Below are 22855 nucleotides of genomic sequence, written 5' to 3' on the forward strand. Positions count from 1 at the left end.
CAACCACAAGGGCTCCCTCAGCGGCTCAGAGGTAAAGAATTAGCCTGTAGGAAACATGAGTTCCGTCCCTGGGTTGAAAGATCCCCTGGAGAAAGAAATGGCAACCCATCCCAGTATTTTTGGCGGGAAATCCCATGGACAGAGGAGCCTTGTGGGCTACAGTCCCTGGGGTCAAAAAGAGTTGGACACGATTTAGCAGCTAAACAACAATCCAACCATGAACCATACTCAGAGGCGCCTTGTCTAGACTGGCTAGATCACTGATTTGGGAGATGAGTTTTAGTACAACTTGAAGCCGTCTATTTGTTCTTTTGGCTTCTCCGCTGCAGACCCTTGCTGTTTTGTATCCTTTAAGGGTTAGTTGTTATTGTTGTTTAGTTATGTCTGACTCTTTGCAGTCCCATGGACTGCAGCACACCAGGCTTCCCTGTTCTACACCATCTCCCAGAGTTTGGTCAAACTCATCTCCATCGAGTCCGTGATGCGATCCAACCATCTCATCCTCTGTCGTCCCCTCCTCTTCCTCCTTCAATCTTTCCCAGCATCAGGGTCTCTTCCAATGAGTCGGCTCTTCACATCAGGTGGCCAAAGGGTTAACTTGGTTCTCCTCAATTCCACTTGGGGTTCTGGAAATGGGGGAACTTGGATGGATTTTTGGGTCTGCTGCTATTTTTTTTCAAGGCTATGAAGGACAATGTCCTGCACTTAGTAGCCACTTAATAAACACAGATGGGATGCATGGAATGGCAGCCCAGGAAAGAGATACCAAGCATGCCTGTGGGCTATACAGAGAGAGCTAGGAGATCAGGGCCCAGCCTGGGTAAGAGAGCTCTTCTCACAGTGCCTGTGAAGAGGCAGCTGGCAAGCTGAGTACATGAAGAGCACCCAACTCTGAAAAGAAAAGCATCTAACCCAGATGTTTCCCTGGCCCCTCCGCTGCCTCATCAAACACGGGTGTCCACTGGGAAGGAGTGAAGTTACAAGGTTTCAGCCATGACCGTGTGGGCGTCCCCAGACTCTCCATGCTGAACCAAGGCACTGCCTCGTGTCCATGCCGACGAGAATCCTGGCGGTTGCTCTGGAAACTGCAGGAGCATTTACCTTTGTTGTGTTCATTTTACAACTAGAATCCGGAGGAAGGGCTTTCATTCAAGAGTTTAATTACATTTTTCTATGAAATAATTCTCTCCCTTGCAGCAAAAGAGAGCCGAATGAATCCAAAACAGATAGTCAAGTCCGAGTCTAACCTCCCCGAAACTTCCCACCCCACACCACACCCAAATGTCCTGGTCTCCTCCTTCCCTCACCAGAGCGCGGCCCAGGGGATCTGTGTGATTTAATGATGCTGAGACACTAAGAGTGATCACAGCAAGGATGACGCTGATGTTCAGAGACCACGATGAGGGGTGTTGTGCTAAGAGCTTCAATAGCGATACATTATCTAATTCAATTCTGTCAGCAATCACATAGCTTTGCTCAAGGATGGATAGTGGAAAGGGTGAGATTCTAGCCCAAATATGGTAGACTCAAAAATCCGCGACCTTAATCTCTGTATTTACAAGCAGTAGGGTCATGGAAACCAAATAGAAACTCTTTCCTTTTGCTTTCAAGGTTTACCAATAAACCGGAAAGTGTACAGTTGTCAAAAACTCTGGATATGCAAGGCCAAGTTTTCTCACAAATGGCAGAGACGGATCCATGAATGAACGAACGAACACGGGTACCAATCAGGAATAAATCAAGTTTAGTTTTGGGTCCTTAGGTCATGAGGACACTGCAGTGCCCTGTAAACCAAGGCCTGATGTGTTTCTGATGCCAGCTCCTAAAATTTGAAGCTACGATGTGATTATGGATTTTAAGATTAACTCTCGATTGTATTTCAAACAAATGTGCACACACACACACACACACACACACACACCTGTTCTATATCCCGACTCCTTTGGAAAAACTTACTTTGCTCTTTTTCTAAATATCCCTTTCAATTTCTCAGTCTCCTAGACAGTTCAAACACAGATCCTCCCCAAGAGAACATGGATGGTTTTGACTGCATTCGAATGAGAGCTTATACCATTATTTTATTATTTGTTTAGATAATCCCGTTTTCATTTGACGCAATCTGCACACCCAGCTTCCCAGGTCCACTGGTGCTTCCAAGCTTTTCAAGTTTTCAAAAAAGTTAAAGGACCAGCAGTTTTTTGAGAAGGATGTCAGAATCACGTGCTTATGCTCAATTTAGAACAGTTTGCAAAGGTCCTATATGGCTCATATATAGGTCTCTCTACAAACTTTCATTAATATATTTTGATATGTTGTTGGCAGATTTTCAAACATACCATTTGAAAGTTTATCACGCTAACACAATATTGTAAATCAACATACATTCCCATAAAAACTTGATCATGAATCAAAGCCCTCAAAGAAAATGGAAAAGGACTTTATTTTTAAAAAATGTTAACTTGAGAAAGGGTGGAGGGTCAACATGAACTTGGACATTTAAAGACACTAACTGATTTAAGAAGCAAAGATTTTGGGAAGCCCTAAGACCATAAAGCGATCAACACAAAAGACATCTGCCAGGGCGGAGGCGACCCGAGGTCAAGGCCAGTTAAATCTGATGCAATCAGAAACTTAGGCCCGTTTGACATTTTTTATGAGGTGACAACCCCCTAACACCATAATCTCGCCTTTCAGGTTGATGACACAGGACTTAATGAGTCAAAGAAAACAACTTCAAACCTCTCTTTTGAACATGCATTGTCTATTTAGGTTAAAGGTAGATTTGGAGATCCTATTAGCTACTGGCACAACTGGGAAAAGTCATGCACACACACACGCACACACACTTCAAAGCAAGTAGTTATGTAATGCTAGCAGTGTCTGTTTCTACTCAGCTTCAAAAACAGGACCGAAGCCAAAACTAACAACCCTCCTGCTCATTAGGGAAAGAAAAATGTCTTCTTCCCCAAGTGGCCCCAACAGGAAGCTGAAATCAACTGCTCTCAGAAACCCACTGCTTTTACGCTCCACAGAAGGTCTAGGGGCAAAGGCGCTTGGAAGAGAGCTGCCGGGCAGCCACGCGGACAGCAGACCTGGGCTCAAGGGGGACCCCGCACACAGTCACACGGAGAGCCCCTCTCCTCGCGGCAGCCCGGCTCTCGCAAACAGCTGGTTACCTTTGCACTTCTTCTCCTCCGTCTGGAAGGGCTGGGCGCTGGCCGCGCTCTGATCGCTCACGTCGTCGTGGTCCAGGTGGAATATGGAGCTCGTCCAGGAGGCCTGGATGAGGGGCGACTGCTCATGTTTCAGGGGCCCGCGCCGCTCCGGGTGGCTCTTCCGATGCAGGCAGGCTTCAGACATTCCCACGAGCTTCCACTCCGGCTCGCCGTCTGGACAAGGCTTCGGCTTGTCCCAGGCTGGAAGGCCATTTTCTGGAGGGTTGAAAAACACGACATGACGGGGCTGTTGGCACTGTCAAGACGGGGCCGAGAGGAAGAGGTCCGGAAGGCAAGCGCTTCCCGGGCTCGTGGGGGCTGGCCGCGCTCCCGGACCCTTCCACCCCACGGCGGCGATAAGACGCTCGGGGAGCGGCCTCGGGCTCGGAGCCCCCGGCGCTGCGCTGCCTGCGGAGGAGTCAGCGCGTTTCCCCCGATTTTTAGCGCCTAGGAAGACATCGGCTCCTCCACGGGAGCGCCACCCTCTCGCCAGCCCCGCTCCCGATGGCAATGGCTCGGGAGCAAGTGGGCACCAATTTATGATACTGCTTAGATGACCATGTGAGGTCTCGAGGGTCAGGGCTGGCCGTGGACACTTTTCAGATCCTCGGGACGTACAACGTCCAGGATGCGGCCTTGTTTGACTTGGGTGTTATCACCGGCTGACCTGAGGGGCACCCTGTTCCCTGACAGGGCCGTGCCACGTGGCTACATGAGCGTGACAACTCGGGCTCCTTGGCACCTTCCACTCCCGACAGGCTGGCATAAGGGGCTGGGTCTTCCAAGGGACACTGTGTCAGTGGTTTCCACGTCCTCCCGAACAGGCGAGATGAGATGAGAGGAGGTCAGCAGACTGTGCTTTAGTTGCGGGGCAAATTAAGAGCTCTTACGACAGAACGAAAAGCCCCGCTCTCTTGCGCTGAGATAGCAGGCAGTTAACGCTTTCTGTGTGTGATGCTCTTTCCTCTACTCAATCTCAAGCGGCTTGAAGGTCTGCCCTCTAGAGAGTGGGAAACAACTGGATAAGATAATGAAAACGTTCTCACACCAGCTTTCCCTGGGGGCAAATTTTTACCTCCTTGAACATCTTTTCTAAACACGGATGCAAGGAAGAGAGTGAAAAGAGTAAGCTAATATAGATGATTTGTAGACGCATTCACGTTAAAAAGCATAATCCATCTGGTCACCCATACTTCCAGAAATTCTGTCAAAATAGGAAAAAAGCACAAATAGAGTTCTACTTTTAAGTGATTAGAGACAGTGATGGAAAGATTAACTGACAGGTGAATTTTCTTTTATGCTGAAATGACCCAAGGACTGTAGATACCATATCGGACAAGGCCCGCCCTGATCTATGCGCAGTACTGGGAACTGAAAGCTGCTTTTCAGACATTTAAGATAAATTTTAAACTGTCGAATGCAAGAGTTAAACCTGCTTTCGGTTTTCACCAGCCCCCTCTGTCAAGCTGCTAGATGTCTTCAGAGACGTTGGTTAGGGTGGTTTGTCTAAAGGCGTCATCTGCTCCCAGCCCCCTTTGGAAGCTGCGTTTACCATTCCTGGTCTTGGGACTACCTCGTGGAAGTCCTCACTCCTGTCCACTTCATTTCTAGTATAGGAGAAGACTGCCAACAAAATCACAGCAAGGCAGTAATAGCCAACACTCAATTTCTCTGTCACAGTAAGCGGAAATCCTGCAGCTTGAAATACCCTCACTTGCCCAGTAAGAAATGATCCCCGTAAGAAAAAAATCATACAATGCTTGGGATGTAACGTTTGATCTTATTCAGAGAAGAGCCCTGAAAATTCACTCTGTGCTCAGATCTGTGCTTGGCATTGTGTGAGGGGTGTGAAATAGCCCGGGGGTCTTTCTCCTTAGTTTAGGTGGCATTATTCAATGCATGGTGAATCCTAAAGGTCAGGACCCCACCCTGCCAGCTACTGGTGCAGTTATGGGCACTCATTCTCACTTCCCATGAAAAGAAAACAAAAGATTAGGATCTTGGGAAATTGTATGGCATTTCAGATGAAACATAGCTCTGCAGAATTCTTTCAAGGACCTAGTATCCATGAGGGTGTGACATTTTCATGAGCTGAATATAAAGTCACTGAATTCGAGGATTAACTCTGCAAAAGGAGTTTCATTGTTTCGACTGATGTGAGACACGTTCTCACCCATGCGTGTTTCTATGATGTCTACTCAATCGTCATGGACTCTAAATCCTCAGTAAATTACATTGTGCAATGTTCCTTTGTAAGTAATGTTAAAGTTGTCACAGTGTTTTTATAGAGCCTCCAACATTTGATTTTTCTGCAGAAATTCTTAAAATGTGGTATTAATTCCCTTGACCACACAGAAATTAAGAAATACAGCCTAATGGGTAGAGAGTGCTCCCCAGTGAAGGGAGCTAGTCAACACGCGTGGATGAGAGACTCTGGAAGAGATCTCACCAAGGGGACATTCTTCTTTATAGCATGGCCCATTAAAGCTTGCTCAGCACATCCCCTGGGCCAGCAAGAGTGGGGATTTCTTACAAGCAAGAGATGTTACTTGGAGGCTGAGACAAGGAATAAGATTGCCTTCCATTTTCCTATGAAAAGAAGCCGAGGTGGTCTGGGAAAAGTGTTCCATTCACTGGAGCCATGTCCAAGCTCGTAATTCCGGTCTGCAGTTACACTCATGATAGTGATATTCCGTTGCTCAGTTGGCAGGTTTTTTGGCTGGGGCACTGCTGGGACTAGAGGTCCTTCAGAAAAGCTCAAGAAGGATTTATTTAAGGAGGGATCTTGGTTACCTTCCCAAGATGAACAGAAAGTGTTAGCCACTCAGTCATGTCCGACTCTTTGCAACCCCATGGACTGTAGTCCGCCAGGCTCCTTTGTCCTTGGGATTCTCCAGGCAAGGATACTGGAGAGGGTTGCCATTCTTTCCTGCAGGAAATCTTCCTGACCCAGGAATCTAATCCGTGTCTCTCACGCCTCATGCGCTGGCAGGCAGGTTCTTTACCACTGCGCCACCGGGGAAGCCCAGAATTTTTTGGCTGTGCCAAGCAGCATGTGGGATTTTAGTTCCCACGATGAAAAGGGCAAATATAATTCCTATTCCATTCCCAAGGAGGGATGAGACACCATTCCAGGCCCCTTCACTTCAGCTGACTGTGGGCACTGTGCCCTGTGTTACTCCATGTTTGCTTAGCAATGAGGGTTCCTGCTATTTCTGTGCCAACTCATATCCTTTGGTTCCCCCTAAACTCAAACCAATGAGACCAGGCTCACTGAGATAGGATGGGGCCTGGGAATTTGGATATTTACCAAGTTCTGCAGAAGGTTCTGATACCCAGCAGAGTTTGAGATCCACAGGGTTAAGAAAATCTAAGGTAAGAAAACAAATTATTGGCAGATTTCAGATAAAGGTACAGTTTCCTTCTCAGATTCGAATGTTTTACACGCCTTGGACTAAACTTGTATTAAAATACTCATCAATTGTTTTGGAATCTACTGCTCAAAGCATTAAAAGTCAGATGTTCACTGGCTGTTGTCTTGTAGATTGCAGGAATGGATGTAAATACACATTCACTCAAAAACCTATCCTTCTGAGGATTACCTGGGATACAGATGTGCGCAGTAGTGGAAATACTTTTTTTTTTTTTTTAAAGGGAGACTCTGGCAATGATAATATCTTATAGTTCCCAAAGTATGAGCTCCTAAATGGATCTCAGTTAACATCTGGCTTTTAATATTTCATACTCTAGGCATCAAGATAATTAATTTAATAGGGCAGTTATGAGGCAAATTGATAAATAAGTAGAATCAAAGAAAAAAAACTAGAGGGGGCATGTGAACTGCTACGAAAATAACTAAACACACATTGACCTGTGTGTCTCAGGGCATTTAGATTTGAATGATTGCATTTGTGTTAGATGACCATAATTCTAAGGGCTCAAATGACCTAGAACTGACCTTAAAGGGTTCTTTCCCCAAAAGAAAAAAAACATAAATCCCACAGAACTACCTACATCCTATCTCTGGAAATTTCATTAAAGATAATAGAAAATAAATGTGTCCATCCAAAAAAAGAATTACATGAAAATATGCAAGTATTTCAGGACACAAAAGCAAGCTGATATCACAGAAAAGTGCTAAGGCAAGGGAAACAGAATTATGCCAGAGTGCTCAGCAAGGGGCTGCTGAGCAGGCTGGGGTTTCATGGCACCAATCATGAGTGTTGAGTTTGCATTAAAAGGCCATCAACACAAGGCCCGGAGACCCCCAACCGTATCCTGTATTCAGGGGATGTATATATAATATGCTTTGCACACCCAGCAAGTGTGTAGAATTATCACTGTAAAGCATGAGGCCACTGAGGTCTCTGATTTCTGCTCACATTTTTTATTCCAACCCTAAGTTTTAGCCTTATGGAATTCTCAGCTATGTACACATCCACTGACTTTTATTTGCAGAGTCACACAGGAGACTCATGTTTGGCTGAGCGTTGACCATGGACCAGGTACAGCACTAGCCACTTTGATTCACCTTCCTGAACACCCCAGAAGCTCACACCATTCTGCCTCCTGATTGACGGGGAAACTAAAATCCAGGGAAGCACTTCATCTGTTGCTTCGTATCTTTTGTTCTGTTGACTGATACGGTCTCATCGGTTGCCTTAGTTTGATGAGTCGCCATTGACCTATTAATAGCCAGCATTAGATGATGACCTTGAAAGTTCTTTACACACTGTGTTTACTGTCTTGTTCAGTCCTCCCCGTCACTTGTTGATGTCCACAATCCGTCTCCCACCTTTCCCTCTCTGCCGTCTACAGTCCATGGTCCACGCAGCAGCCAGAGTGACCTCTGAAAAATGTATATCAGAGTAGATTTCCCTGCTGCTGAGAGTCTTCCGGTGACCTCCCATCAGTACTGGAATGACGTGCTCAGGTCTTGCTGCAGCTCTCAGGCTCTGTGGCGTTTATCAGCCTGTTCGCTGAGCCTTGATCCTGCGCCTCCGCCTCCAGCTCTCTGTCCTCTGGACACGTGGACATCAAACCTGGGAAGCTCATTCCCAACACAGAATCTTTGCAGAGACTCTTTCCTATGGCCGGGGTGCCCTTTCCCGTCCTTATACAACCACCTCCTGTTTTCCCAAGAAAACCGCCAGGATCTACCTCCCTCTCCCTTTTATAGGAAGGTTAGATTTCCCTCTTTGAAGAACCTATTGAGTTGCATTTCTCCAAGAAGATAACTGAAATGAGAAACCAAAAGGGCTGGACCGGTGTCCACCTTGGTGGAGGGAGACGGGATGAGGTTGGAAGACTGGAGTCCTAAGTCTTCTGAGAGGCCTGAAGGGTCTTACTCTTGGGAAGATCGCTTCCTGACTCTAAGCGTCAGTTTCGCCATTTGCAAAAGGGCAACATGATGCTGCTCATGGGATTTTTCTAAGACTCAAATGAAATAATGTATGTGGATGTATTTAGCAACTAAGTGCTCTTCAGGTGAGCACAGCGTGTAGCCACCTAATGTATGTCTTGTACCTGACCATATGTATTGCCTTCTCTCGAAAGGGAACAATACTATTAATAAAATAATATGTTTCTTTTGAGCATCCAGTGGCTCAGACGGTAAAGAATCTGCCTGCAGTGCAGGAGACCCAGGTTCAATCCCTGGGTCGGGAAGATCCCTTGGAGTAGGAAATAGCAACTGACTCCAGTATTCTTGCCTGGAGAATCCCAAGGACAGAGGAGCCTGGTGGGTTGCAGTCCATGGGGTTGCAAGGAGTCTGACATGACTGAGTGACTAACACTTTCATTCTCACTTTTCATGTTACTCGTACTATGTTCAGTGGACACAGGTACCTCACCTTTATCCTCAACACCACGACCGCCATCGACACACCTGCCATCACCACCTCGTCCTCAACAGAACATGTGTGCAGGTGAGGCTGCTTTTGATGGCCCCCTACTTCTGGCTGCCTTTTTGCCGTCTCTCTCCCTCCTGCATCCTCTGGGTCCTCGGTCCCCACTGCGGGCAGGTCACCTACTCACAGAGCTCTTAGTGACCTTGGGCAAGTCACGTCTCTGCTCTGCACTTCAGTTTCCTTGTCCGTACGATGGGAACATTCTAACGCTGTCATGGTTAAATATGTTCGTACATAAAAAGGTCTTGGACCAGTGCGTGGCACACTTTAAACACTCGGTAAGTGTTAGCTCTTCATTCAGGCGCTTAACGATCTCTTTTCCTTGCCCCGTCCTCCAGCGCAAGTCTTCTCTAAACAAGATTTTCAAAAACATTTCCAGGAAAAATAAGTCTGACAAACGACTTCACAGGCATACGTAGCTGCTCAGTCGTGTCTGACTCTCTGCGACCCCGTGGACTGTAGCCGCCAGACTCCTCTGTCCATGGGGTTCTCCAGGCCAGAACACTGGAGTGGGCTGCCGTGCCCTCCTCCAGGGGGTCTTCCCGACCCAGGGATGGAACCCTCATCTCTCATGTCTCCTGCACGGGCAGGCGGGTTTGGCAGGTGGGTTCTTTACCACTAGCGCCGCCTGGGAAGCCCAAAGGGCTTCGCACCGCTATGTTAACGGCTTAGAATCTGGGATGAGTCACCCCTCTCAGCTGAAGTTGTGATTTAAAGGGGATGGTTGAGGAGTGTAAGTCCACAGCCCGGGAATGAGTGTCTAAAGTTGGATTCCTGATGGTTGTGCAAGGCGGGTGGGAGAGACATTTTGATGAAACAGGCATTCCTGTGAAGGCTGGCCTGCCATCATACCCAGCTTGCTTAGCTTGCTTGGTCAGTCAAACAACACAACGGTGAAGACACAGCTTTGACCCCTATTCAACTTTCAAGACCTAGCTTACTGTTTAAACTTTCCCGAACCAATCCATCCACCCTCATGCTACTGTTTACCTCATGATACAATCCTTTACTTACATGGATGATTTTCTTTTTTTTTGGTTACATTTACATTGCCTAGCACAATTCAATTATAACAATTAATATACCTTGTTCCCCAATAGTCTGATACTTACAAAGAGAAAACTGCTTCCTAAGCACAGACTCTGCCTATTTTCTTATCCAGAAGCCATTGGTTGGTCACAAGGTGGATTTATTTCTATTAAAAGCAATTCAATGCAGATTTTCTATCACCAATAGTATTATCTTCCCCAGACTGCTGGTGAAAATGAACACTGTTCTGCTTCTTAGAGGCAGGGATAGGTTAGTGGATAAGACTATGGGCTCAGCTAGTCAAGTTCAAATTCTGGGGCTTCCCCGGGGGGTCAGCAGTTAAGAATTTGCTTGCCAATGCAGGGGACACTGGTTCAATCCCTGGTCCAGGAAGATCCCACACACCAGGGGGCAACAAAGCCTGAGTGCCACAGCTACTGAACCTGCGCCCTAGAGCCCAGACCCCACAGCTGCGGACGCGTGAGCGCCCTGCAGCCTGCGCTCGGCAACAAGCGAAGCCAGTGCAGTGAGCGGCCTGCGGACGGCAGCTAGAGAGCAGCCCCTGCTCACGGCAGCTAGAGAAAGCCCACGAGGCAGCGAGGACCCAGCACAGCCAAAAATGAATGAAAATAAACATGAAAAAAAGTTCAAATTCTACCTCTTCCATTTATCAGCTGTGTGACTCTGGGAAGATTGGATTTGTGCCTGGAATATCTGTCTTACTTGCTCTGTCTCTTCCGTAAGGCAAGGACTTAGCATGGCCTCCTTGTGAGTCAGTGGTATCCCCAGGTTTTCCTTCTTTACTGGCCTCTGATCAACTTATCCATCTCTCACATCCCACAGCTCTAAGCGCAGTCTTAACATGTCAGGACCTCAATAAGTATTATTTGGAAGTAATTGAATGCAATCTAGACAGGTCAAATTACCCCTGAAGCTGAACAGAACATAGACTCTCGTCTATCCAGGACTTTCGACCTACAGAGCAATAGTGTGTTCTGTGTGAGACAAGCTGGCTAGCCTTGTCTCAGCATCAGTAGCAAGGGTAACCCTGCTAGGGAGAGACGTGGGGTGCAGGCTGAGGGGAGCTCTGTGCTCAGAGAAGACAGAAAGGGCAGCCGGGTGGCTGCTCCTCCCAGTCCCCGGCTGGGTGAGCTCCCTTTTCCTGCCCGAGCCACAGGTGTGCAGACCAGTCTGCCGCCCAGATGGCGTGAATGGCAGAGCTCCACGAAGGTGCCATCGTGTGGCTGGGGCATCTCTGGGCCATCCTCTCAGGCCCCTTGGCCTGGCACAGCCCCCGGCCCCGGCCTGGTAGCAGCTGGGATGGGGGTGCAGGCTTGTCTCCTGGTGCCCAGGGAGGGGAGGCTTCTGTCTAGGTGGATCTACCGGCCTGCACACAGCTGGGGATGGCTACCAGCCTGACTCCTCATCTCAGTGACTGAGATTACTTCCCCTTTTCTCTTTAAAAACACTTTCACGGCCAAGAAGGATCTTTGGAGTTGGTTTTGGGACATGAATCCACCTTCTCCCCAGATTTCTGGCTTTCTGATTAAAAGCAATGTTTTTGATTCTACCAACACTTGCCTCTCAAATGTTGGTTTTTGAGCTGTGAGCAGCCAGACCTAAGTTCAGTAACACTAAAAATATACTGAGGACTTACTCTAAGCCAGACTGGGCACCACAAATATAAATTACGATTAACTGAGCAGCTACTATGCACCAGGCAGCATCCTAAGTGTTTCCCACACATTATCTCATTTACCTCATACAATAATAATCAAGAAGTAGGTGTTGTTTCTGTCATTCTAACCGATGTGGAAATAAGGGTGGGGGCGGGTTAAGTCAACTGACTCCTATGTTTCTGTTTAGAATGGGCTACAACCTGCTCTTGGGCTTCCCTGGTGGCTCAGATGGTAAACAATCTGCCTGCAATTCAAGAGATCTGGGTTCGATCCCTGGGTGGGGAAGATCCCCTGGAGGAGGCATGGCAACCCACTGCAGTATTCTTGCCTGGAGAATCCCATGGACAGAGGAGCCTGGCGGGCTACAGTCCACGGGGTCACCAGTGGTCAGACAGGACTGAACGGCTAACACTTTCACTTTCACAATGAGCTGTAAATATTCATTCAACATTTACATTTGTGAGCAACCTTCGGGACCGTGGCTTGTTCAGCTGCACGCCCAGCATGCGGCGTGGGGCCTGGCCCACTGCACTGCAAGGAAGCTCTCCCCCTCCCCCACCCCCCATTTCCCCTGCACAGCCCAGCGGAAACTGGGACCAGTAAGCACATCTTTCTTCCCTTTGCCCTTGTTTTGGTTTCCCTCAGCGCAGCTCAGGATCCTTTCCTGTGGTCCCCACACTCTTTCCCCTGAACTTTTCTTCCTTTACTTCCTTCTCTTTCCAAGTGCGGTGTGTCTGTGCTATGTGTATAGACAAAGGTATGGTTTCTGAGAACTGGACAATAAAAAAGGCTGAGCGCCAAAGAATTGATGCCTTTGAACTGGGGTGCTGGAGAAGACTCTTGAGAGTCCCTTGGACTGCAAGGAGATCCAACCAGTCCATCCTAAAGGAGATCAGCCCTGAATATTCATTGGAAGGACTAATGCTGAAGCTGAAACTCCAATCTTTTGGCCACCTAATGTGAAGAAGTGACTCATTGGAAAAGACCCTGATGCTGGGAAAGATTGAAGACCAGAGAAGGGGGCGACAGAGGATGAGATGGTTGGATGGCATCACCGACTTGATGGACATGAGTTTGAGCAAGCCCCAGAAGTTGGTGATGGACAGGGAGGCCTGGCGTGCTGCAGTCCATGGGGTCACAAAGAGTTGGACATGACTGAGCAACCGAACAACAACATGTATCTATGGTTATTTCAAGATCTGAGCAGAGGTCTCCAAAGAAACTGGGCACTGGGAGGGCCCTAGCATCTGCCTCTCACAGTGTGAGAAACAAATAGTAACATTTTATTTGAAAATTTAGAGAGAAAACCTTTTATTAGATTGAATTGATATACATACAGAATGAATGAATGAATGAAATATTGAGATGGGGGAAATTGTGCTCAAACTTTCCCATTAGGGCTTACTCCTGGAAACTTTATAAACAAGATCGCCGAAGGACCCTGCTCTGCCATCCTCCAGTTATTTGAAATGCGTCCTCAGAAATGTCGTCCTGTGGGCCAAGTCTTGCAAAATCAGCCTCCGTGTTCAGATAGGCTGCTTTCCATCGCTGTGGTTTTGGCCTCCTTTTCCCGAGCACCCGCCTATTAATTTTCCCTCTTGTTGAGCCCAGCCTCTCTGCCCGCGCGTGCAGGTGAATTCAGGTTTGCTATCTCAGGTTTTTCTCTCGTTTCTCTGGCAGCGGTTCTCAGTCCATTAAGGGAGCGAGAGCTGGGAACTGCTAAGAGAGAAACAAACCTTTTCCTCATCTGGCTGGTCTCACTTCTCCACTTTTCCTGCCTATTCCATTAGGAAGTCACTATCTCCATGGAAAACAACCAGCGTAGCTGTGGAAATCGCAATAATTATTCTGAAACAGAACTCCAGTGCTCACCTCCTGGTAAGTTAAAACCATTAACGTTTTTTGCAAGCGTGTATTTAGAACATTTAAACGAAATGCACATTCATGTCTTTTAAAGTTTTAGCCTGAAACAAAGTTAAAGACCAAACAACAAAATAACGTGTGTTCAAAGAGCCTGGTGGAAACTCCACTTGTAGAGTCGCTGCATGGAAACGAGGCAGTGAGCAGGATCACGAGCTGCGTCCAAGAATGACCCACGAGGGGGCAAGCCGATTACTAGAGCACAGACCACAGGCCCCAAAGGCTGGAAAAGGGCTTTCCAGAGAACACAATGGAATCTTTCCCTGGGAAGGGTCACTGGCTTTCCATAATTCATACTGGATTTAATCAGAGAATCCTCAGGTCAGATGACTCCTGACGTTGAGGTAATTATTTTAAAGCCCACAGAGATTCCATTTAGGATATGAAAGAGGCTACAGCTGTGGCAGAAACATTCCCATTAAAGAGCCACAAAAGCACAGAAAAGGAAACAGGCGTTTGTTGTCAGGATTAAGCTTCTCCTGTGTGAAAGTTCAGATCATAACGTTTATCCTTGTTGCCGGTCTGAACCCACAGTTTTGAAAAAAACATTAGGTCATTTGTAACTCCGGCCTCGTTTTTTGGTTCCCAAACTTGAAGTGCGTCTTTCAAAAGGAGGAAATGCGTGCGCACCTTGTCTAACTTTGGAAACTAGGACTCGGGCATGATTTGTGGGTAAAGAAGAAATTTTGAGATTTACCAAGTAAAAAGACAAAATATGACTCGGGTAAATCTGAACAACTTTATATATCACACTTCAAAGGAGCCATCACACGGCAGCAAAACGTATACATTCTATTAACGAATTACACTCAGAGATGAACAAGCTGGACAGAAATATACCTGGGTATGGATGGAACACAGTCATATAGGCCGACAGAGGTCCCCTCCTCTGGGTGTTCATAGACTCTCACAACCATTTTCCAGATATTGCTCTGTGCACATAAGTAAGGAGGATCAAGGTCAGTGTGGACAGTCGCTTCATTGACGGAGGAGACGTTTCAATCTGGAGAAGCTGGGTTTTCCCTTTTGTTCAGGAATAGTGGGCTGGGAAGTCCCCCACATCTTCCTTACCCTCGGTTATGACGGCAGGCAAGCTTCCTCAGGGAAGTGGAGAAGGCAGGCACTTGGGGGTGTTTCCAGGCCTTCGGGACACCACTAACCACATCAAAACCACATTGCCTTGTGTGGCCTCTCATGTCTCCTCTGGAGAACCTGGCTTAGCGTCAGCCGCTCTCAGCTCTGGTCTAACGGCAGACACTGAGGGAGAATTAAACTGTTTTCGACCTGCCTGTCTTCTGGATGACAACCTGGTCCAGCCTGCTCTACGGTGTTTCAAGAGTTCAGGAAAATCAAGAGGCGGTGTGATTTCTACCATCTTTTTCATACCTTCTGGCTTTTCCCTGTAATTACTCAAAACAGAGCTGGCGAGGGGGCCCCCTGGTGGTCCCGGGGCTAAGACTCTGCACTGCCTATGCAGGGGGCCGGGTTAAAGCCCTGATGGGGGGACGGAATCCAAGACTAGAACCAAGAGTGTGCCTACCACGAGTAAAGCTACGCTGTACTGCTGCTAAGAGTCGGGAGCCAAACAAAAACCCGAAACAGAGCTGGCAAAGCTGGGGCTGGGGTGGCGCCTGACCATCCGTCCCTGCAGGTCTGCCGGTCTCCAACCTGTGTGCCCCTCGCCAGGGCCAGGCTGTCCCCCGCCTCCTCCGTCCACAGATGGCTTGTAAACATACATCTAAGCCCTTGTTACTCTCATCTGGTCTGAGGACTCACAGTATCAGCCTCACCCAGAGCTTGTTAGAAACATGGGATGCTGGCCTCCCATGAACTGGGAGAAGCAGAATCTGCATTTTAACCAGATCCACGTGTGATTCACGCGCACACTGAGATTTAAGACAGTCTGCTTGAGGGCATGGTCTCCATGGAGAGCAGATAGGATTGGTTAGACATGTAGTCACCCCGTTTAAACCTGGGTAGGATTTAATATTTACTACAGAGAGGGATGATTTTCCTATCTGGGAATCAGAGAGGAAAGTAGTATTTGATGAATTGCAGGTCAAGGAATACACACACGCACACACGCACTGCTGTGTATGTGCTCAGCGTGTCTGACTCTTTGAAACCCCGTGGACTGTAGCCCACCAGGCTCCTCTGTCCATGGAATCTTCCAGGCAAGAATACTGGAGTGGGTTGTCATTACATTCTCCAGGGGATCTTCCTGACCCAGGGATTGAATCTGTGTCTCCCGCATCTGTTGCATTGGCAGATAGATTCTCTACCACTCAGCTACCAGGGAAGCCAGTGTGTGTGTGTGTGTGTGTGTAAGACTGAGCACTAAAGAATTGATACTTTTGAATTGTGGTGTTGGAGAAGACTCTTGAGAGTTCCTTGAACTGCAAGGAGATCAAATCAGTCCATCCTAAAGGAAATCAACCCTGAATATTCATTGGAAGGGCTGATGCTGAAGCTCCAATACTTTGGCCACCTGATGTGAAGAGATGACTCATTGGAAAAGACCCTGATGCTGGGAGGGGTTAGGGGCGGGAGGAGAAGGGTGCAGCAGAGAATAAGATGGTTAGATAGCATGACCAACTCAACGGACATGAATTTGAGCAAACTCTGGGAGAGAGTGGAGGACAGAGGGGCCTGGCGTGCCGCAGTCCGTGGGGTGGCAAAGAGTTGGACACGACTGAGCAACTGAACAGCAACCGAAGGTCAGGGAAAGTAAAGGGACAAGACTTTAATGTCTCTGTTTCCTAAATGGTGAGTTGGTCAGTTTGGTTCATGAGGTGGAAAAATCCAAACACAAAGATTTCTGATTATAATTTCATCTTTTGTAGGACTTCCTCTCTAGAGACAGCCAACAAGATAATAAAAGCAATAGGTAACATTGAATGTAGGCTTACTAGATGCCAAGCACCCATTCTGTGATTAAGTGTAAAATTTAATCTTCACAATAATTCTATGAGGCAGAAATATTACCCTCAGTTTTCAGGCGAGGGAACTGGAGCACAGAGCGGTTTAGCAAAAGCTCAAGGTCACGGTGAGTAAGTAACAGAGTCAGGAACGAAACCCAGAGAGGTCTAGCTGACCCCGCCACACCTCTACCTGTTGCGGGAAACCACCACCAAATGACGTAGGTGACCACCTCAGGTTGGACTGAAATACCGAATTATAGGTTTGAAATAAAGAAACTAAAGCGCAGAGAGGTCACGACCCTGCTCAACGTCACCCAGACGAGGGAAGTGCTGGGCTGGGCCTTCTGATTTTTCATCCCATGATCTTGAAAACATTCATATTGTGGTATACAACAAGGACGTGTTGCTCGATGTCAAACAATGTTTCAAATTCTGACATTTCCAGGTGATGCCTCAAAATTAGCAGTTTCTCTAATTAAAACTAGTCTTCCAGTAAACCTACCAAACACGACACAGCTGTGCAGGGACTGCTTCTACCTCCCACGCCGCTGCCAGTGAGCTTTCAAAGGGCAGACGTTTATGCTCATACCGGGTGGCCAGAAAATGCGGAAGACAAAAGCAGCCAAGTGAGGTAAGAAGCACTGACGTTTGTCCCAGCCGCCATCGCAAAGGCGCCTAATAGTTTAGAACTGGCAACAGGATGACTGAGTTGGAGTTTAGGATATTGAGCGGTAGCCCTTATGGAAGGTCTCTTGCGTGCCAGGCCTGGTACATCTAGTGTTTTGCCAGATGCTCATTAGAGCATTTCGTATTGCTCATTAGAACGATGCCGCGAACAAGATGCTGTCATTCACTCCATTTCGTAGGTGAGGAAACTTTGGCCCTGAGAACTGAAGATACTGTCGAAAGTCACCGACGGTAAGTGGGGAGCTCCTCTCATCTCCCCTACGACCGAGGCTACTTTCTGCAGGTGATGAAATGGTAGCGTAGAGAAGAAAAACATTTGCCCAGTCACACAGCTAGCTCAAGGGCAGTGCTGTGCCTGGAATCTTCCTCTGATGGGCCAAGTTTGGGCTGATGACAAGTGGAAAAATCCTAGGGAATGCCCGTGGACCATCTCTTAGCAGAAACAGTGCTTCGAGGGAGGTTCATCTATTTGCTCAGGAAACCTGGCTTCAGGAAGCCGAGTCTCTCCTTATTGGGATGGACACAGGTACACCATAGATACTATCTATAAGACACACAACTAGTGAGGACCGGCCATGCAGCAAGGGGCCTCTACTCGATGCTCTGTGGGGACCTAAATGGGAAGGGAATCCAAAAAAAGAGGGGATGTACATATACGTATGGCTGATTCCCTCTGCTGTACAGTACAAACTAACCCAACATGGTAAAGCAACGGTGCTCCAACAAAAATGTTTAAAAAATGGAATTCAAGGGGGTATTTCTTTAGAAATGTAGAAAGGACATGATGTCCAAATGAACACACTTGTCTGATTTTGGCCATGGAATAATAAATATTTGAGATGCGAACATTTCTGGCTCTCTGAAAGTCTGGCCTGAGATATCTTCTGACCGAATAGTAACCGAAAGAAGAAGCACCATTGTGCTGTTGGGAATCACCCCGTGTGTCGGGCACATGTCCACCGCTGACAGCTTCTGCGCAGAAGCTGAGTCACCAAGATGGCTGAGCTAGCGTGCTCTCCGACCAGAGGGCGTGCTCCCCCGAGTATTCTCGTGGATTTACTTGAGACAAGATGGCAAGTGAAGTGGAAGGTATCAAAAATGACCAGACTTGCTCCCCCAAGCCAGAGGGGCAGCTCACTTCCTGGGGCTGCCTTGCCTACAACTGCCGCAACTCTAGGGGTCCATTTGCCTGGAAAGATGAGGAAAGCGGGGGAGGAAGAAACCGCCCCAGTGAGGAAGATGCTCGGGCGGAAACATCCGGTTCTGCAGGTACCTCCACGTGAGAGTCACTCAGTGGATCCGTACACTGACTCACACACAGACACGACTGAAGGGGCCGTGAGCACCTACAGGGCTGCCCTTAGGCTGGCGGGCTGCCCCCGGGATTTTGTCTCCCTGGAGACAGCTGGTAATGTTTGGAGACAGGCCAGGGATGCTGCTGAACATTTTACAGTGCCCAGGTTAGCCCTCCAGCAAAGGATCATCCATACCCTCGAGTCACTGGTGCCGAGATCGAAGGACCTGCCTGCTAATCTGTCAGGTGAGGAGGCTCTCACGGCCTCTGGTTCAAAATGCTCTTCCTCTGGCCCGAGCAGGGCCCTGGAGTTCCTCCTCCATACCTCCTTCCACCTGCTCCCCCAGGCAGTGTGAGCAACTCCCGGGGGAAGGGTCCGACCGGATTAATCCGCACTACGGTATGAATGACTGATGGAGCCAGCAGGAGCAGGAACAGCTGTATTTTGAGTGACTCGTGGATTTAGTGTAAATTCAGCTCCAATCTGGGAAATGTTAGCCAGGAGGCCTTAATAACGCAGGCACTTATTTTTAGTAGATGGGTGAGATGACGAAATTTACAAAGCACTGCTCACCTTTTAAAGTCATAAACAAATCTGTGATGTGGTTCCACTGGGATATAGCCGTGAATACTCTTTTTTTTTGGCTGTGCCACACAGCTTGTGGGATCTTAGTTCTCCAACCAGGGTTCAAATGCAAGACCCTGGCAGTGAAAGCAGGTGTGAAGTCCCAACCACTGGACTGCCAGGGAATTCCCCGAGTACTTTTTATTACAAGCAATTATTTGTTCTTGGTATTGATCACAGTTGCTTTTCATCAAGAGAAGAAACCCTATTAAAAACTTTCCTGTGCCCCAAACAAAACTCATTTGCTTTCTCTTTATTTCTAATGTTGACTTGTGGGTTTGATATGATTAAGGCCCATTTGTTGGTTATTTGAGGGGCCTTTGCTACCATCAGTCCCCCGCTGTCTCCTCTAGACGCCGTGGGTCTATATTTGGATAGCAGGCTGTGTGGGTTTTTATTTAAAGCCAGCAAAGCAGACGCAGCCTGAGTAAAATAATTAGCAGTGGGAAGGAGTCTCAGAGTCATCTCTTCTCATTTTGAGGCTCAGAAATGGAAAGTTTTGCCCTTCTGTCTGCAAAGCATGTGACGGTGCCAGACAGAAGCGCTTCTCCCTGGGCAAACCTCTGTGAGGGCGGCTCCCCTCGCCAGTCCACTCTACTCTCTGGATTCTTTGTCCCTCTGACCATCATCAAGGGGACATATACGGTAGGTTGGTGGGTAACACTATTCCATGCCGAATTTCAGAGGCAAATTAGCTCAACTGGTTCTCAGCTATGGGCTCTGAATAGTAAAATTCAAGGAACAGTGGTGGGTAGAGGGTCCTTTGGGCTCACACTAGTTCGAACACCTCATATATAGAAAGGGAAATCAGAGTCTGAGAAGGTGGCCTAGGTTGGTCAGGATCAGAGTTTTTTGTTTTGTTTTTTTGCCCTACCAGGGCATGTGGGATCCTAGTTCCATGACCAAGGATTGAACCTGTGCCCCTGAATTGGAAGCATGGAGTGCTAACCACTGGGCCAGCAGGGAAGTCCCACGATCAGGGTCATTTGGACATTGACAAGCACAGCCAAGCCTGACCTTCCACGAGTGTGCTAACTTCTGACACCAAGTTCTGCCTGCAGCCTCCCACGAGACACAGGCAGCAGCAAGACCATCTAGGGTGAAGCTGGGTGAAGGCAGGGAGCCCTTATCCCGATGAAGCAGCCTCCCAAGAGTTCTTCCAAGAGACGGAACTGGGTAAGAAACCCTTGTCTGGAGAAGAGGGAACATAGAGTTGGGTGTGTTATGGAGGCATGCATGCATGCATGCTAAAGAGCTTCAGTCGTGTCCAGCTCTTTAAAACCCCACGGACTGTAGCCTGCTAGGCTCCCCTGTCCGTGGGATTCTCAAGGCCAGAACACTGGAGTGCACTCCCATGCCCTCCTCCAGGGGACCTTCCTGACCCAGGGGTTGAATCTGAGCCTCTTACGTCTCCTGCACAGCCAGGCAGACTCTACCAGTAGTGCTACCTGGGAAGCCTGTTATGGGGGCAGTCAGTGGCAAAAGCGTTCTAGAAGCTTTAGTAATAGATTTTCAGTGATGTCTTCTTTCACAGCCGTCCTGAAGGGATATTTAAAATGAATGGGTAGCTAAGCCTCAGCGCTCCCAACGCAGCAGGCCCAGGTTCCAACCCTGGTCCAGGAACTAAGACCCCACATGGCACTGGGAAGAGTTGGCATGCTGCAACAAAGACCGAAGACCCCGTGTGCCACAGCTAACACCTGGTGCAGCCAAAGAGAGAGAGAAAGAAAGAAAGATAAATATTAAAAAAGTCAAGCAAATGCGCAGCTCTCAAGGACCAGGCCTGGAAAGTAGGGCTGGAAGACCCATTTCTGAGTCACACCCATGACTCTTCACTTCCTGGACTGTGAAATGCATTGTCGGGGAAAGCTGGATGGCATTTAGTTATGGGATTCAGCAAATGTGCCTGAGCAAGTGACCAGGTCACTGCATTGGTCCCCTTCAGCTTTCCTGGCGGGGCGGTGCATTCGGCCTGGAGATACGAGGGGGATGGTCGTGTTGATGGCGTTTATTTTAATAATATCTGTTTATTTACTTGGCTGAACTGGGTCTCAGCTGCAGCACACGGGGCCTCCGATCTTCATTGTACATCCGGGTTCTTTAATCGTGGCATTTGGACTCTTAGCTGTGGCATGTGGGATCCAATCCCCTGGCCAGGGGTGGGACTCCGGCCTCCTGCGTTGGGAGCTCGGAGTCTTGGCCCCTGGACCACCAGGGACGTCCCGATGATGGCATTTATTGTTTAGCGCTTGCGCTTCCGGTGCTCCAGTCTTGATGCTAAGACTGTTTCCTTCAACCTTTTCAACCTTTCACGCTGTTTGTTTCAACCTTTACCTTGGTATTGAGATAAATAATAGTCATGCCCATTTCACAGATGAGGAAACTGAGTATTGAAAAAGGGAAGGCCACGTGCTCAACGTCACAGCTGAAGAGCCACACTGGATCCCCAGGGCCACAACCAGAGGTGCCCTCAATGGCCCCACTGCCTTGTATGGGGTCAGCAGTGTCCATGCGGTTTGGGGCATTAGGAATGGGGGGTGCAGAGCTAATTGGAGTTAATGGTATAGACGTTTCTGGTCTGGAGACAGTGTCTCCATCGTTTACCTGCCCCCTTCCTCCCTTTGAGCCTCTTCTGCATCTAAAAGAAAAACATAAAAGCAGACAAAGAGGAACAAAACAGAGATTCATGAAAAGAACGAAGCGAGGGAGTAAGAAATCAGGCAGGTTTTCCAGCAAACAACAGAGAGCTCTTCTGTCCTTTGTAGAAATCACTGAGAGCGATAAGACAGGAGCCAGAGAGAGGAGATCAGGGAGGACCAGAAGCAAGTGTTCCCCGCGGCGGGCATGTCTCAGGAAAGAGCCGCAACACCCCCTCTTGGGCGCCTGGTGGTCTCTGATGCTCTTCCTGATCTGTTAGCAAGTAGGAGGGACCCACTCACCGCCTCTGAGATGCTCCTTCTCTGGTTTGTAAAGGATGCCGTGTGAAGCAAAGACTGCTAGCCTTGAGGAGGGCTTGCTGCTTTCCTGGTTTTGTTTACTCTTGTTGCAGTTGAACAAGGACTTGGTAGCTCAAATCATTCTGTTTTAAGCCCTTGTACCTTCAACATGCCTCCTAGAATCGTCACCTCATCAATTCAGTTCCAAACCACAGGAAAACATCCTCCATGGGACCTTTTCATCTCTCAGATGCATCGTTAGTCACTGACTTGTTCATTCTGGAATTTCTAGGGACAAACCTGTTTTCCTGGCTTAGATGCGTAGGGACAGAAGGAAATAAAAAGTCATATCAAATCTGTAGAGCATGCAGTGGAGCGTGGTGAGGGAGGGCAGTCAACGTGCGTGCCGAGTGGCCGCCAGGACAGTGGCTGTCTGCATATTGCTGTGTGCCTTCCTTTGTTTTTATTTTTTAGATCTCTGCTGTTTCGCTATGGACCACAGAACCTGTCACAGAGCACCACCTCCGTAAACGCTGGCTGATTTATCTAGATTCTTTCCGCCCCTATTTGACAATAAGGAAAGCAAGACTCCAAGAGCTTAAGCAGCTTGCTCAAATTCACAGGTAATAAGTGGCAATGG

General features: G+C 48.1%; 1 protein-coding gene across 5 annotated transcripts in view; it reads right to left on the bottom strand.

Annotated features, from left to right (window-relative positions):
* Window positions 1-22855, bottom strand: part of THRB (thyroid hormone receptor beta) — a 437024-nt gene that overhangs the window by 80826 nt on the left and 333343 nt on the right. For 4 of the 5 annotated variants that reach the window (XM_018041847.1, XM_018041845.1, XM_018041844.1 and 1 more), the window contains exon 4: window positions 3177-3431. The exons of the other annotated variant lie outside the window; for it this stretch is intronic. In XM_018041847.1, the coding sequence (XP_017897336.1) occupies window positions 3177-3431 (255 nt within the window). The remainder of the gene's footprint in view (window positions 1-3176; window positions 3432-22855) is intronic. 5 annotated transcript variants of the gene reach the window in all.

This window comes from Capra hircus, chromosome 27, assembly GCF_001704415.2.
Source record: "Capra hircus breed San Clemente chromosome 27, ASM170441v1, whole genome shotgun sequence".
NCBI classification, from domain to species: domain Eukaryota; kingdom Metazoa; phylum Chordata; class Mammalia; order Artiodactyla; family Bovidae; genus Capra; species Capra hircus.